Source organism: Physeter macrocephalus, chromosome 10 (assembly GCF_002837175.3).
Source record: "Physeter macrocephalus isolate SW-GA chromosome 10, ASM283717v5, whole genome shotgun sequence".
NCBI classification, from domain to species: Eukaryota; Metazoa; Chordata; class Mammalia; order Artiodactyla; family Physeteridae; genus Physeter; species Physeter macrocephalus.
In genome coordinates, this window is record NC_041223.1 from 51,869,338 (window position 1) to 51,884,685 (window position 15,348).

General features: G+C 46.6%; 1 protein-coding gene across 1 annotated transcript in view; it reads right to left on the reverse strand.

Moving 5' to 3' along the window:
- The window catches only part of ARMC2 (armadillo repeat containing 2), a 112,058-nt gene that overhangs the window by 20,521 nt on the left and 76,189 nt on the right, over positions 1-15,348 (reverse strand). The window contains exons 12-15 of the mRNA XM_055087576.1: positions 14,444-14,759; positions 2,398-2,520; positions 1,972-2,085; positions 130-262 (exon numbers count right to left, since the gene is read on the reverse strand). Of these exons, the coding sequence (XP_054943551.1) occupies positions 130-262; positions 1,972-2,085; positions 2,398-2,520; positions 14,444-14,759 (686 nt within the window). The remainder of the gene's footprint in view (positions 1-129; positions 263-1,971; positions 2,086-2,397; positions 2,521-14,443; positions 14,760-15,348) is intronic.

The window sequence follows — 15,348 nt, forward strand, 5'->3', positions numbered from 1 at the left end:
GGCCATGGCTCACGGGCCCAGCCGCTCCTCGGCATGTGGGATCCTCCCAGACCGGGGCGCGAACCCGGTTCCCCTGCATCGGCAGGCGGACGCGCAACCGCTGCGCCACCAGGGAAGCCCTGAACTTACTTTTTAATGCCACCTCCTTCTTTTAGGATGACACGCTTGTCTTTATCCACGGTGAGATTTAGAAGAACACCACAGGCAGAAAAGCAAATATCCTGATGCTTAGCATCCAGCAGAGCAATCATGAACTTGTGAACTGGGAGGGCAGAGAACGAATGCAGGCCAGTAAAGCTCAGGGGCCCCAGCTGTATTTCATTTCTCAAATGGCAAAGGGGAAATGGGGAGCAGCTTGCAAAACTGGAAACCCTGCTAGGGGACTCGGTCCACTCTTCCTAAGTGGACTTCACCCACTGCTCAGAAGCGCCTTCCCCAACATCCACCACTTCAGAACCTGCTCCCCGCCCCCCAGGCCCCCTGTCCCCTGATATTGCTGTATCTGAGGCAGGCATCAGCTCCCCCTCCCAGGCAGTGGTAGAGCCCCCGCCCATGGAGAGGAGGGAACCACGGCCTTCCAATCACACAGGTGCCATTCATTTCATCTCTAACTTCTGGTTGTTCTCCAGGGCCCTTATGAACCTCCAGCAGCAACTTTCTTTAAATACACAGCCCTGGGAGAGGGGAGCACAGGCTCCAGTGGAGATCTTCCTGGAAGTCTTCCAGGGCCACAGCTTGTAAGGGAAGACTCGCTCAGACCGCAGGAAACACGCCTGTAGTGAGGCCGGACTTCCAGGGTAGGGGATGTCTCATATCAGGGCAGGCTCCCAGCCTTCCCTTACTCCTAGAAATGGAACTGTTTGTCCTGTCTTATCCCCCCGCAGGCGCTGGGCAAAGGGTTGGGGAGAATGAGTAAGGTGTGTGCTCTGTTCTACTGCTCACCTGAGAGGTGGCCACCCTGTGCGGACCCTGGCCTACTGATGTGTCACACAGTGAGCTTGGCAAAGGCTGCATCACATGTGTGTTTTTAAGAGTCTAAAGAATATACACTAAAATGTTAACAGTTATCTCTGGGTTAGTGTTGTTTTTAATCTGTATTATCCAAAGTTTCTATCACGAACATAAATAATTAGGTATTTTTTACCGTTTTTACATGAAATATTTAAGACATACAAACAGTATGTTTAGTATACACTCTTGTGTACCTGCTACCCAGTTTAAGAAATAAAACATTACAGATTCAATTTTATATTTGGGGGCAACCATTCAACTGTAACTTTGTCTTAAATGTGGAGTTTATCATTTCCAACTACATTTATACCTTATTCCATTACCACATGAGTAGTACATAAATAATACCCAAGATTGTTTTGCAGGTTTTAAAACTATATTAATGGCATTATCTCATATATGTCCTCCGATTACTAGCCTTTTTGCTCCTATATTGCACGTTTGAGGTTGATGCATGGTGATACGTGAACTTCTAGCTCATTTATTTTCATTGCTGTAGAAGCTTGGTTGCATGAATATACTGTAATGTATTTATCCTCTTACCTGTTGGTGGACATTTAGGTTATTTCCATTTTTCACTATTACAAGCAGTACTATAACAGACATTCCAGTACATGATGGAGAATGTCTTTTGAGTCCATTCCCATGGACAGAAACGATGTGTACAGATTACTTGTTTCCCTTAAACACATACACACACACACACACACACAGGCACACACGCGCCATCTCAAAACTCAGAAGACCACTTATGAAGGAGAGGGAAACGCTAAGAACACAGCCTAGGTCCGTCTTGGCATCCTGAGCTGAGAGCCTTATGGATGGACGGAACAGAATGTGAGGCACCACTTGTCCCAAAGCAGAAACAAGTATCACGTTGTCATGACCCAAGCTGCAAAACCGCTCAGCTGTTTATTGGCAAGACATGCCTGTTTATGAATGTAAGTGTCATTAACTCACCATTTTTCTGCACAATGAAATCACAGATGTCATGGTCCTGGGAGAGATTTCCAAAAACGCGCACAGCCGCCAGGATTCCATCCATGTTGTGACTCACAAGGAGCTTTAAGAGCACTGGGTTTTGTGACCAGAGAAATAAAATTAGTGAATTTAAGTTTCAATTTAAAGGCTATTAGAAACCAATATCATGCTAAATACTGATAATTTTAAAATTAAAAATGATAATAAAATTCCAACTATAGGGGACTTGAGCCAGAACTAAGAAACTAATGTGTCCCCATATTCAACTTTCTTAGAATTAAATCAGGCTCTTAGATAGTAGTACCAGAAATCAGTAAATATAAATGCCTCCAGTTCTGTGTTTAGTTAGTAAAGTCAAAACCTTAAATGAACATGCATCTACCCAAACCCAACTCTGAACCTTACATTCAGCAATATATAGCTTTTTGTCTTGAATTATGGAATTCTTCACTTGGTAGTAAGATAAGTTGTTGACCGTTGCCGTAGTATTGATCACCAGCTCCTCACAATCATCAATGGACTTAGATTCTGAAATAAAGTGAGGACAAGGGTGTCAAAGACTCACTGCAGGGCAGAAACCACAACATCCTCACTGCAACCCCAGCAGTGGCAGGGACAAGCCGTTGGGCCAGGCAAGGGCTGTATGAGGGCAGTGTTTGCCCTTGCTGTTTGCTGCTTTATTTCCCATGACTCTTCCTGCAGGGAAATGCGCCAAAGGCAGGGGACCACTCTGGGCCAGGGTTTGGAACACTCTAAGCTCAGTCCCTCCAGCCAAGGGTCTGGAAAAGTCGGGCTGATCTAGTTCCTGTGCACAAAGGTGCCAACACCAGTGAGCAGAGCTCGTCTGCCCTGACCCAGAGCTCCCCCGGGCCCCCCACCCTGGAAGTCTGTTCCCCAGACCTGCCCACCTCCCAAAAGAATGGCCCTCAGGTCATAATCCATCTATAACTCCTATCAACGCTGCCTTCGAAACACGCAGCAGATCGCCTCTCAGCTCCTCTGCTACCACCTAGTCCATCTTTCACCCCCTCACTGGCTTCTCTTCTTCTGCCTTTGCCTCTCTGAGCCTGTCCTCAACATGGTGGTCCTTTAAGATTCATTCAGATAACACCACTCATCTTATCTGGCCCACAGGCCTGACCCAGCTGCCCCAGTCCTTACCTCCCTGGCCTCATTTGCTGCTCCAGCCCCCAGCTCCCCCCAACCCCATGCCAACCTCACCAGTCCTCTTGCTCTTTTTGAGCATGTCAGCCTGATCTTGCGCAGGAACCTCTGCACTGCTAGTCCCCCTGTCTGGAATATTCCTTCCTTCAGTTATCCTGGCTCACTCCTCATGTCCTTTGGGCTGTTGCTTAGCTGTCACCTTATTGGACATACTTTCCTCAGCCACCCTATATAAAATAGCACTGTTCCTCACTTTCCCCTCCCCCTCTTCTCTGTAACACATGTGACCACCTGACTTGTTATGTGTTTAATGTCTGTCTTCCAGCTCTAAGATGTAAGCTCCACAAGACTAGGGACTTGTTTTATTCATCACTGCATTCCCAGCATCTAGAACAGTGTCTGCACAGAGCAGTGCTCAACAGATAACTAATAAGAACCTACTGTACAGCACAGGGAACTCTACTCAATACTCTGTAATGACCTACATGGGAAAGGAATCTAAAGAAGAGTGGATGTGTGCATATATATAAACACAATATTGTAAATTAACTATACTCCAATAAAAATTTTAAAAAAGAAATCATTCCCTCTGGAATTCCCACTGGAAATAGCAACTAACAAAACAGAAAACTGTAGCATTTCAGTGTCTTGGGGTGGATCAGAATAAAACCTAGATGATAAATTTTTGAAGCAAAATAATAATAATAATAAACTTCATTGTTGTAAAAAAAAAAAATAAGTGGTTGCTGAATGCAAGAATGAATGAATGAATGAACCCTTTAGCTTAGCACATAAGACCCTTAGTTATTTCGTCTCTGCCTTCCACTCAGCCTCCAGACTCATCTCCTGGTGACTGAGACCATAGCGCAGAGAAGGGCAGATGCAGGGATGCCAGTCAGGAACCTCCTGTGGTGTTCCAGATGGCAAATAACAAAGCTGAGGCTGGGGTGACTGCGGAGATGGAACAGGGAGGTCAGGCTGGAAAACTATTTAGGGAGGAAAATGGACAGGGTGTGGTGAAGACTGGATTGGGGGATGAGGGAGAGGAATCACGCAGGATGAGCTCTGGGTTTCTGGATTACATAATTGGATGGACGGCAATCCCATACTCTGAATTAATGGGAAGAAGGGCCAGGTGGAGGAAAGGTCATGAGTTAGACATCTTGAGGTGCTTCTCAAGTATCCACAGTTGATGAGATTAGGTAAGGCAGTTGGACATAAGGGTCTGGGAGTCAGAGGAAAACGCCAGGAGTCTGGTTATACTAAACTAGCTATAGCAGCCTCTGCCTCTCACCTCTGACCCTGCGCACGCCCCCTCCACCTCACCCCCCGCCCTGCCCCGTGCCTGGAGTACATTCACTCCCCTCTCCACCCAGCCATCGGTCACCGCCTGACTGGGAAGCCCTTCCCCAGCCTGGGAGGGAATAACCTCAGTGTCCATGCATGTCTTGGGCCCTGATTTGCCCACTGGGTTTTACTGGTTAAGAAGTGCCTTGTACCTCTTTTTTTAAAAAATTGAAGTATAGTTGATAAACAATATGACTTCAGGTATAGAACACAGTGATTCAATATTTTTACAAATTATACTCCATTTAAAGTTATTATAAAATATTGGCTATATTCCCTGCGCTGTACGATATATCCTCGTTGCTTATCTATTTTATACACAGTAGCCTGTACCTCAAACGCCTACCCCATTTTGCCCCTCCCCCTTGCCTCTGCCTACTGGTAACAACGAGTTAGTTCTCTATCTCTGAGTCTATTTCTGTTTTGTTGTCTTCATTTGTTTTCTTTTTTTAGATTCCACATATAAGTGAAATCATTACAGTATGTCTTTCTCTGTCTGACTTATTTCACTTAGTATAATACCCTCTAGGTCCTTCCGTGTTACTGCAAATGGCAAAATTTCATTCTTTTTTATGAGTAAGGAAGTGCCTTTTATCTCTTGTATGAAACCAAAGTTCCTCAGGGATAAGAGGGAGGCTGTGAGCTGAGCAGGAGGGCTGTGCTAGCTCCTACATTCTCTGATTTAATTCTCTCTCCTTTTGGCCTTCTTTTCATTAAAGAGAATGACCTTTTTACAGCTTACTCTATTCAAAGGGAAATTCAGGCATTTGTTACGCTACAGAAAACACACACTGGCCCTTCAGCCAGGGGTTCCTCCACCCACAGCAGCCAGCATGGGTCCAGTACCTGGTAGACACTCAATGAATACCTGGAGAAAGAAAGAATAAATGAAGCCCTAATTGCCTGGTTTGTTAGTTTAAATACATGGAAAGGGAATAAAGGACAGAATTATCTTGGACTTCAGTATGGATTCCACAGCAAGGAAATATCCTAGTGGCCTCAGGTTTCTAGGAGATCTGTAAAAAGATCCCAGGTGTTTTTGAGGGAGGCAAGGTAAAAGTAGGGACATAGGACCCCCAAAAGTATCCTCGCTTGCTTCGCTGGGACTCTGGAGCTGGAATCCTGATCTTCTACCTGCTGGCTGTGTGACCTTGTTCAAGTCACTTAACCTCCTTGGGCCTCAGTTTCCTTGTCTGCAAAGTGGGATAATAACTGGACCTACATTACAGCTTTGTTACAAAGTTTAAATGCGTTAATACTTGTTAAGGGCTTATAAAAGTGCGTGGCACACTGTGGGTGCTAAATAAACATCTGTTAATGAACAGGAGGGCTATCCAGAAGGATGGCTCTTGGGGAATGGCCTGAGTGAATGTCTAAAACTTAGCAAAGAGGACGTCTCATCCCTGGTTCCCTCCATCCCTGGACTGATGACAAAAGATCTTGGGCAGTGTCTAGGGATCTGTTTTTTTCTCTTGCCTTGGTAGGAGAATTTATTAGTTTGCCCAGAAAAAGGAATGTAGCTCTTATGTGTCACCACCCTGCTGTAGGACCTCACGTTTGGGAGCAGGAATAACGTCTGGCATCTGGGGCAAGAGGAGAGACATTCACAGCTACTAGGCATCTATCATAAACAGCACCAAGCACTTTCCATGCATTTAACCCCACAGAAGTTACTTATTAATAACGCTTTAAATGCACTTACATTTAAACCCACGATAATTAATACTCTAAAGGTGCACCTGCCTCAGTCAGCTCAGGCTGCCATAACAGAATGCCGTAAACTGAGTGGCTTAAACAACAGGAAATTATTTAACAGCTCTGGAGGCGAAAAGTCCAAGATCAGGGAGCCAGTATGGCTGGGTTCTGGTCAGGGCTCTTCCTGGCCTGCAGATGGCTGCTTTGGCTGCTTTCTCTCTGTATCCTCATCTAAACCTAATTATTTCCCCAATGCTCCATCTCCAAATACCATCACACTGGGGGTTAGCGCTTCAACACATGAATTTGAGGGACACAGTTTAGTCCATAGCAGCCTCCTAATATCCCATTTTCTCCTCCCAGATGAGAACATTGAGGCTTAGAGAAGTGACATACCTTGCCTGATTTCATAGAGCAGACATGTGAATCCAGGTCTGCCTGACTCCACCACCCTGCTCTTTCCACAGTGTCTTGCTGAGTGCCTATTAGAGCCAGTTGGGGCAATAATTTGCCTCCAAAGAGCACGAGACACCCACACAGCCCTCTGTAGCTGACTCATGAATATAAGGGAATCTGGAATTTGGAGATTCCACTAAGGCAGCAAATCGCTGCATCTGGGTGCTTGCTGAGAAGTTTGGTCCTTACTAGAAATATTTTTGATTTTAAAAGACCCTCTGCAATGAGACTGGCCTCTGGAGGGGAGTCCTGGGGTACAAGCAACTCCTCTGTGAGGGGAGTAGGGCTGGGGAGAGGTGGAGGACAAGGTCCCAAGGGATGCCTTTCCCACGTGCCTGGGGGGAGGGTGCAGTGCAGCAAAGGTGTCTGGCTGGGAGGAGTGAGGACTAAGTGAGCACTGGGGGACTAACAGGGCAACAGCTGCCTTGCCCTCAGGCAAGTGAGCAGGTCAGAGTCAAGCCGGCCCTGGCCTGCTTTCCAAAGCCACTACCAGGCTGGCTAAGGGAGGCAGGCGCTCTGAAGACCAGCTCCCTCTCCCAGGATCTGATCGCCCTTCTGCACTGATGCAGAGACTCCAGGTAGGAGCTACCAGAGACCAGTTTAGGGGAGCCTCTTAGGGCTCAGGACATTCATCCCTGCAGCTGAGCTGCCAAGGGAAGGGTGGAGGCGTATGATCCTCTGTCGAGGTGACTTCACCCCACTAAAGCTTTTTGTGGGAGGTCGAATCGTTCAGGAGATAAAACAGACGAGGGACCCCACTGCCTGCCCAAACAACTGCCCAGCCTGGCAGGCTAGAGAGAAGGGTTTCTTCCCTTGGGCTTAACCTCAGATGGCCCTGAGCTCTAACATGCAGAGACTGAAGCATTCTCAAGTGAGACCTTCTACCACCCACATCAGGACCAGCCAGGGAGCTTTAAAAAATGCAGACTCCTGGGCTCCACACCTCACTTGATCAGTCACAACTTCTGAGGGTACGGTGAAGAGAATGTGTCTTTCATAAGCTCCTTGCATGATTCTATGCACAAAGAAGTCTGCGAAGTACCAGATTTGAGTTTCACTGATCGCTTTGGAGCAAAAGAAAGAAGGTAGGCTATTCCCAAGTGACAGTAACCTCAAGAGGGTGCACTGGAGAGACCTCACGTGGGAATCCCCCAGTGACCAAGACAGAGCACCTACCCTCCCAGAGGACTTGGTGATGGAGGAACGGAGGGGACAGGCCCTAGCCTCCTAAGGACTCTAGCCAGGCCCCCCTGGTTAACCCTTTCAGCTCTGGCCAAATCTGCTTCTAAGCCTTTCTTCTGCCTCCAAAGCATCAGTTTCCTAGAAGTCAAACACAAATTATCCATTGTACCTTTAGTTCATAGGTAGAAATGTAATTTCTAAGCTCAGAAAATACATATAAGACCAGGAATTTTCTCACTTCACATGTGAATATTAATAATTGCAGGAAAATGAATCATGCAGAGCTTTATTTCTTAACTTGACTATCCACAGTGATGTGTCCAGGTGTCTAAGGGCAGGTCCTCAGGCTCTCGCCAGGTAGCTACAGTCAGGTGAAGCGATTTGGCCTGCCAGCAGATGAGAACTCACTGGGTGGGTTTCAGCCACCTGCCAGCGCCTCACTAGCCAGAGAGGCTAAAGGTGATTCTCTGAGCAGTGGGTTTCAACATTTAAGGGGCAGAAGAATCACCTGGGGGCAGGGGCGTAGTTGAAACGCATATTTCAAGACCCTAAAACCGTCCTTCAGGTAAAGCCTTTTTCTGGGTAAGACCAGAAACTGGAAAGGGTATTTTTTTTTCTTTCTTTTTTTTTTTTTTTTTTTTTTTGCAGTACCCAGGCCTCTCACTGTTGCGGCCTCTCGCGTCGCGGACCACAGGCTCCGGACACGCAGGCCCAGCGGCCATGGCTCACGGGCCCAGCCGCTCCGCGGCACGTGGGATCTTCCCGGACCGGGGCGCGAACCCGTGTCCCCTGCATCGGCAGGCGGACGCGCAACCACTGCGCCACCAGGGAAGCCCCTGGAAAGGGTATTATAATAAGCCCCACAGCTGACTCTGAGGCAGCTGGATCCCTGACTTCTGGTGGAGAAGAATTGATCCTCCAGATGCAGAAGGATCATCAGAAGACAGGGTGATAGTATGGTCCAAGTGCTGAAAATTTTGAGGTTGTTAGAGAAACTGAATTTCTGGAACAGCTCGATGCAGGTTTGCACAGACGGTTTAATGTGCAGTCAGCAGCTTGGAAGACAGTCCCACATTAAATGTGTAGGTTTTTGTGTTATCATGTGGAAGTGATTAAGTCACAAGGAAAGACCTCAATCAGAATTTAATAAACCTTCCTTTAAGACCAGCAACATGTAGGGACTTCCCTGGTGGTCCAGTGGCTAAGACTCGGAGCTCCCAAAGCAAGGGGCCTGGGCTCAATCCTTAGTCAGGGAACTAAGATCCCAAGTGCAGCAACAAAGATCCTGCGTGCCTCAACTAAGACCCCGCAGAGCCAAATAAATAAATAAACATTAAAAAAAAAAAAAAAAAAAAGGATCAGCAACGTGCAGAGTAACCCTGTCACTTACTAACTTTGTGACCTCTAAAAGTCACGTTATCTCACTAGGCCTGTTTCCTCCTCTGTGAAATGGCTAAAATAACAACAACCTACTCTCGCACAGCTGCTGTGAGGTAACAGATGTGAACATGCTTCATAAACTGCGCGGCTCTGATGGTGATCATTTTGTAATGTATAGAAATATCAAATCACTATGTTGTGTACCTGGATCTAACATAATGTTTTCAGTCACTTATACCCCAGTTAAAAAATAAATAAAACAGGGCTTCCCTCGTGGCGCAGCGGTTGGGAGTCTGCCTGCCAACGCTGGGGACACGGGTTAGAGCCCTGGCCCGGGAGGGTCCCACATGCCGCGGAGCAGCTAGGCCCATGTGCCACAACTGCTGAGCCTGAGCTCTGGGGCCCGCAGGCCACAACTGCTGGGCCCACGTGCCACGGCTGCTGGGGCCTGCGTGCCTGGAGCCTGTGCTCTGCAGCGGGAGAGGCCACGACGATGAGAGGCCCGCGCACCGCGGCGAGGGGTAGCCCCCGCTCGCCACAACTGGAGAGGGTCTGCGCACAGCAACGAGGACCCAACAGAGCCAAAAATAAATAAATAAATAAGTTTATTTAAAAATTAAATAAATAAAATAAAAATAAATTACACAGCTCCACAACAAGGGAAGGCACGGTCACTTACACTCCCACACACCAAAAGCTGGGCTCTGTGGCTCTGTCCTCTCAGCTTTCATGTTCTGTGTACCCCTTGCTGCTGGCACTTTTCATAAGCTTCTTGTCTATGCACCTGATATTCCTCCAACACGTACCCTGAGTTCCTTGAAAGCAGATACCAACCTATACTTTTTTAAACGTTGTGCTGGCCTGAGTGTTTGTGTTCCCCTCCAAATTCATAGGTTGAAGCCCTACCCACAATGTGACTATATTTGGAGATAGGGCCTGTGAGGTGATAAAAGTTAAATGAGGTCGTAAAGGTGGGGCCCTTATCCGATAGGGCTGGTGCCCTTAGAAGAAAAGGAGGAGACACCAGAGCTCTCTCTCCACCATGTGAGGACACAACAAGAAGGTGGCCATATACAAGCCAGAAAGAGTATTCTCACCAGACACCAACCCTGCTGGCACCTTGACCTTGGAATTCCAACCTACAGACTGTGAGAAATAGATTTCTATTGTTTAAGCTACCCAGTCTGTGGTATTTTGTTATGGCATCCTGAGCAAACTAAGACAAACGTCTTTTAACATACAGCATAGGACTGATTATGCAGTGATGACTCAATAAATGAGTAGCAAAGGGGCAAAGTTCAAAGATTACCCCAAAACATCATTTTCATCAGGCATGAATGCTTCTTCCACAACAACACAATCTTTCAGAGTCTGGTAAGTAGTGGCGAAGTAGATCACTCTAGATGGCAGTCAATTTCCTTGCACACTGGTAGGCAGAGGTGCCCATGGGAAATGACAAGGCCTAAAAAGTGGAAGGGGGGGTGCTATGGACTGAACTGTGCCCCTCCCAAATTTCTATGTTGAAGCCCTCACCTCTAATGAGCCTGTATTTGGAGGTAGGGCTGTTAGGAGGTAATTAGGGTTAGATGAGATCCTAAGGGTAGAGTCCTTATCCAATAGGATTGGTGGCATTAGAAGAAGAGGAAGAGAGAGAAGGCAGCCGTCTATAAGCCAGGAAGAGAGGCCTCACCAGAACCAACCACGCCGGCACCCTGATCCAGCCTCCAGAAGTGTGAGAAAGTGTCTGTTGTTTGAGCCACCCAGCCTATGCTATTTTGTTGTGGCACCCTAAACAGACTGAGACAGGTTTGGGTGCCTAGCAGTGAGGTGCTACTGTAACAAATACCTAAAAGTATGGAGGCAGCTTTGGAACTGGGTAATGGGTAGAGGCTGGAGGAGTTCTGAGATGTATACAAGAAATACGGATGTTAAAGGTTGTGAAATAAAATTCATATTTTATGGCAAGACCAGAAAAATTTAAACATAGAACTTCTCTGCTCTTTGGCCTCCTCTCTCCTCACACTGTGCTTTGTGCATCTGCCTTATGCATCGACCAAACCTCTCCCGTCGGTAGGAATACCTGTTCAACCATAAAGAGCAACATTCTCCTAGCATCAAGACGACTCCCTCCTTAAAAGATAACAGTCCTTCTTGTTCTTGTAAGGGGTCACATGACCCACCAGGATGATGCTTAGATCTGGATTATGTAAACTGTCAATAACACATCATTTGATGTACAGCCCTCTGTCTCAAAAAAACTTATGTAACTGTGCCTTGATTTCTAAACAGTGGAACAGTTCTCAGAGCTTTCTGAGATGCTCTTCCTGGGTTATAATCCTCAAATTTGGCTCAAATAAAATTTTCCAATTCTTTCTTTGATCCACTGATTATTTTTTTTTAATATAAATTTATTTATTTATTTATTTATTATTTTTGGCTGCGTTGAGTCTTCGTTGCTGCACATGGGCTTTCTCTAGTTGCAGCGAGTGGGGGCTACTCTTTGTTACAGTGAGTGGGCTTCTCATTGCGGTGGCTTCTCTTGTTGCGGAGCAAAGGCTCTAGGCGCACAGGCTTCAGTAGTTGTGACACACGGGCTCAGTAGTTGTGGCACACAGGCTCAGTAGTTGTGGCTCGCGGGCTCTAGAGCGCAGGCTCAGTAGAGCAGCTCAGTAGTAGCAGCTAAGCATGGGCTTAGCTGCTCCGTGGCATGTGGGATCTCCCCAGACCAGGGCTCGAACCCGTGTCCCCTGCATTGGCAGGCGGATTCTTAACCACTGCACCACCAGGGAAGCCCACTACTGATTAATTTTTTGTCAACAGAGTGATTCTGGCAAAGGCTCAAAGACAAGAGAGAGCTGGAGAGAAAGCTTCCATCTTCTTAGAAAACACAGAAATAATCATGAATACAATGCTGTTAGAAAGATGGACATAAAAGGCCACTCTGACAAAGTCTCAGATGGAAAGGAGGAACAGTCCTTGGAAACTGCAGGAAAGGTGATCCTTGTTATAAAGTGGCAAAGAATTTGGCTGAATTGTTTGTGTTCTAGTGTTTTGTGGAAGGTCTAGTTTGCGAGCAACGATACTGGGTATTCAGCTGAGAATTCCAAGCACAGTGTTTAAGGAGAGGCTTGGCTCTTCCTGACTGCTTACAGTAACATATAAGAAGAGAGGGATGAACTGAAGAAGGAGTTGTTAAGCAAAAGAAACTAGAACTTGAAGGTTTGGAAAATTCTCAGCCTATCCATATTGCAAGAAAGAAGAAAGCATGTGCTGGAGAGAACACCAAGGGTGTGGTTGGCCTATCACTCAGTAAAGAGTTTACGGGATTATGTGAGCAGAAACACTGCCAATTTGAACTGAAGGAGCTGAGACAGGACCAAACGAAGGAAGGCTGTCAGACTCCTTGGATTTGACAGGACACAGTGTACAGCTATTTGGCTGTGAATATGCACTATTCTTCTAGTAGAGAAGAGAATGACCCCAGTGGTGATTCAGAGATCACCAGGGCCACTGCCGCAGTTTCAACAGGCCACACTGGCCTTCACCCCAAAGCTGTGAGGGCAAGACCGCCCTGCAGAGCCCTGGTGGCCTAACTGACAGAGCTGTGGAGGAAGGGCCACTGCCCCAGCGGGTCTGCAAGGCAAAGCATCTAACCAAAGAGGATTATTCTCAAGCCTTAAGATCTGATGGGGGCTTCCCTGGTGGTGCAGTGGTTAAGAATCTGCCTGCCAATGCAGGGGACACAGGTTCGAGCCCTGGTCCAGGAAGATCCCACATGCTGTGCAGCAGCTAAGCCCATGCGCCACAACTTCTGAGCCTGTGCTCTAGAGCCCGCGAGCCACGACTACTGAGCTCGCATGCCACAATTACTGAAGTCCACGCCCCTAGAGCCCGGCTTCACAACAAGAGAAGCCACCGCAATGAGAAGCCCACGCACCGCAACAAAGAGTAGCCCCCGCACTGCAACGAAGAGTAGCCCCTGCTCGCCACAACTAGAGAAAGCCCGCACGCAGCCAAAAATAAATAAATTTGTTTAAAAAAAAAAAGATCTGATGGAATTCGCCTTACTAGGTTTGGGACTTGCTTGGGACCCATCACACTTTCTTTTTTTTTTCCTATTTCTCTCTTCTGGAGTGGGAATGTCTATCCTGTGCCTGTCCCACCATTGTATCTTGCATATAACTTGTCTGGTTTCACAGGTTCAAGCAGGAGAGAAATTGTTCCTCAGGATGTATCACATCTATCTGATTTAGATGATATTTAAATGAGATTTTGGACCTTAGACTTTAGAGTTGATGCTGGAATGAGTTAAAATTTGGGGGGCTGTTGGGATGGAATGAATGTATTTTGCATGTGAGAAGGACATGAATTTGGGGGACCAGGGGTAGAATACTATTGACTGAATTGTGTCCCTTCCCCCAAATTCATACGTTGAAGCCCTAACCCCTAATGTGATTATTTCTGGAGACAGGGATTTTAGGAGGTAAAGTTAAATGAGGTCATAAGGGTGGTGTCTGTATCTGATAGGGTGGTCTTATAAGAAGAGAAAGATCATTCTCTTTCCCATGTGCACATGCACACATTGAAGAAAAGCCACAGGAAGACTTGGTGAGAATGCAGCCACCTGCAAGCCAGGAAGAGGGCTCGCCCCAGAACAGAATCAGCGGGCACTTTGATCTTGGATTTCCAGCCTCCAGAGCTGTGAGAAGTAAACTTGTGTTGCTTAAGCCACCCAGTCCGCAGCATTTTGTTATGGCAGCTCCAACTGACTAATGTGGGGTGGGCGGGGGAACGGAACCTGAATGACTAGGGGCTATAATTACTAATAATGTAAAAAGCTGAAAAAATAAAAAGATAAATAAACTTTAATCGTGTGGACTATCCCAGGAAAAATTTGGGATTTTAAACTCTGTGGTTAGTTTGGCCAATTTTTTACAATTTGATTGGTATGCTTTCAAAAAAAATTGTGATATAATTCACATACCATAAAATTCACCCTTTTCAGTTATGCAGTTCAGTGAGTTTTAGTAATAATTTGTATTACTAGGTTTTTCATTTTTTTCTTTTTTAGAAAAAATCTGGATGACTTTTGAGGCAGTTCTGAACAGAAAAGGAACAGAAAAGGCCTGTTAAAGCGAGCCGACTGTACTGCTAAAGCCCCCATGGCACCAGAGCCCCAGTCCATCTCCCGGCAACACCCTTGCCGCCAGAGAGCCTCACTTCTTACCCAGCATGGCGAGGAGCAGGCCCACGATGCGCGGGTGGGCGGCGATGGCTGGGCCCACGCTCGGGTGGATGGCTAGGTTGGCGAGCACGCGGGTCAGCTTGATGAGCACGTCCTCCGCCTGGGCCGGCCTCGGCGCCTTGGGCCTCTCTTCTCCTTCCCCCAGGGGCTTCTGGGAATGCAGATCCAGTTCGTAGAATGTATGGAATAAAGACAGCAGAGTTGGGATGCTCCCTTTCTCTTTGGAAAACTGCTCACGAGCCTGGTTATTTTTCGCTGTCAGGTTGCCAAGAATAAAAACAATACGAACGACTAAATCCTGCAATAAATTAAAGACAAAGAGTCACAAGACCAAAGGCGTTGGGACAAGTTGTTGGGAAGAGGACAGTATTTAATTAATTCACAATTTAATTAATAGTAAAATGGAACACACCTGGCTTCTTCTGACGTGTACAGTATTTGATTCCCAAGACTGGTGCAAAGTGACAGAGGAGATTAAAAGCATTTGGCAACAATGAAAGAATACAAACTGACTGATGCTGTTAGCAAGGTCTATTAACTTCAGATCCTTCATCTGAAATGCTGGCTGGCCTTTTTTTTTTTTTCTTTTTTTTTCCTGGAGAACAATTAGTTGAGCCGGATGACATTACTAACAATGTGTCATATAAATCTAAGTCTTGACCCAAACAGGTTTCTTGAGCAGCCAAATCTTTTCCTAAAAGTTCACCTCCTGCTGAAGCACTGTGTTTCTAAATGCGGTGTTTGTCCCATCGTGGCTAATCAGCTTGTGTTACAGCAGGCTTTCTCAGCCTGGGCACTGCTGACTTCGGGGGCTGGATAATTCTTTGCTATGGGGGGCCGTTCATGTTTAGTGGCATTCCTTTCCTACTAGATACCACAAGCACTTC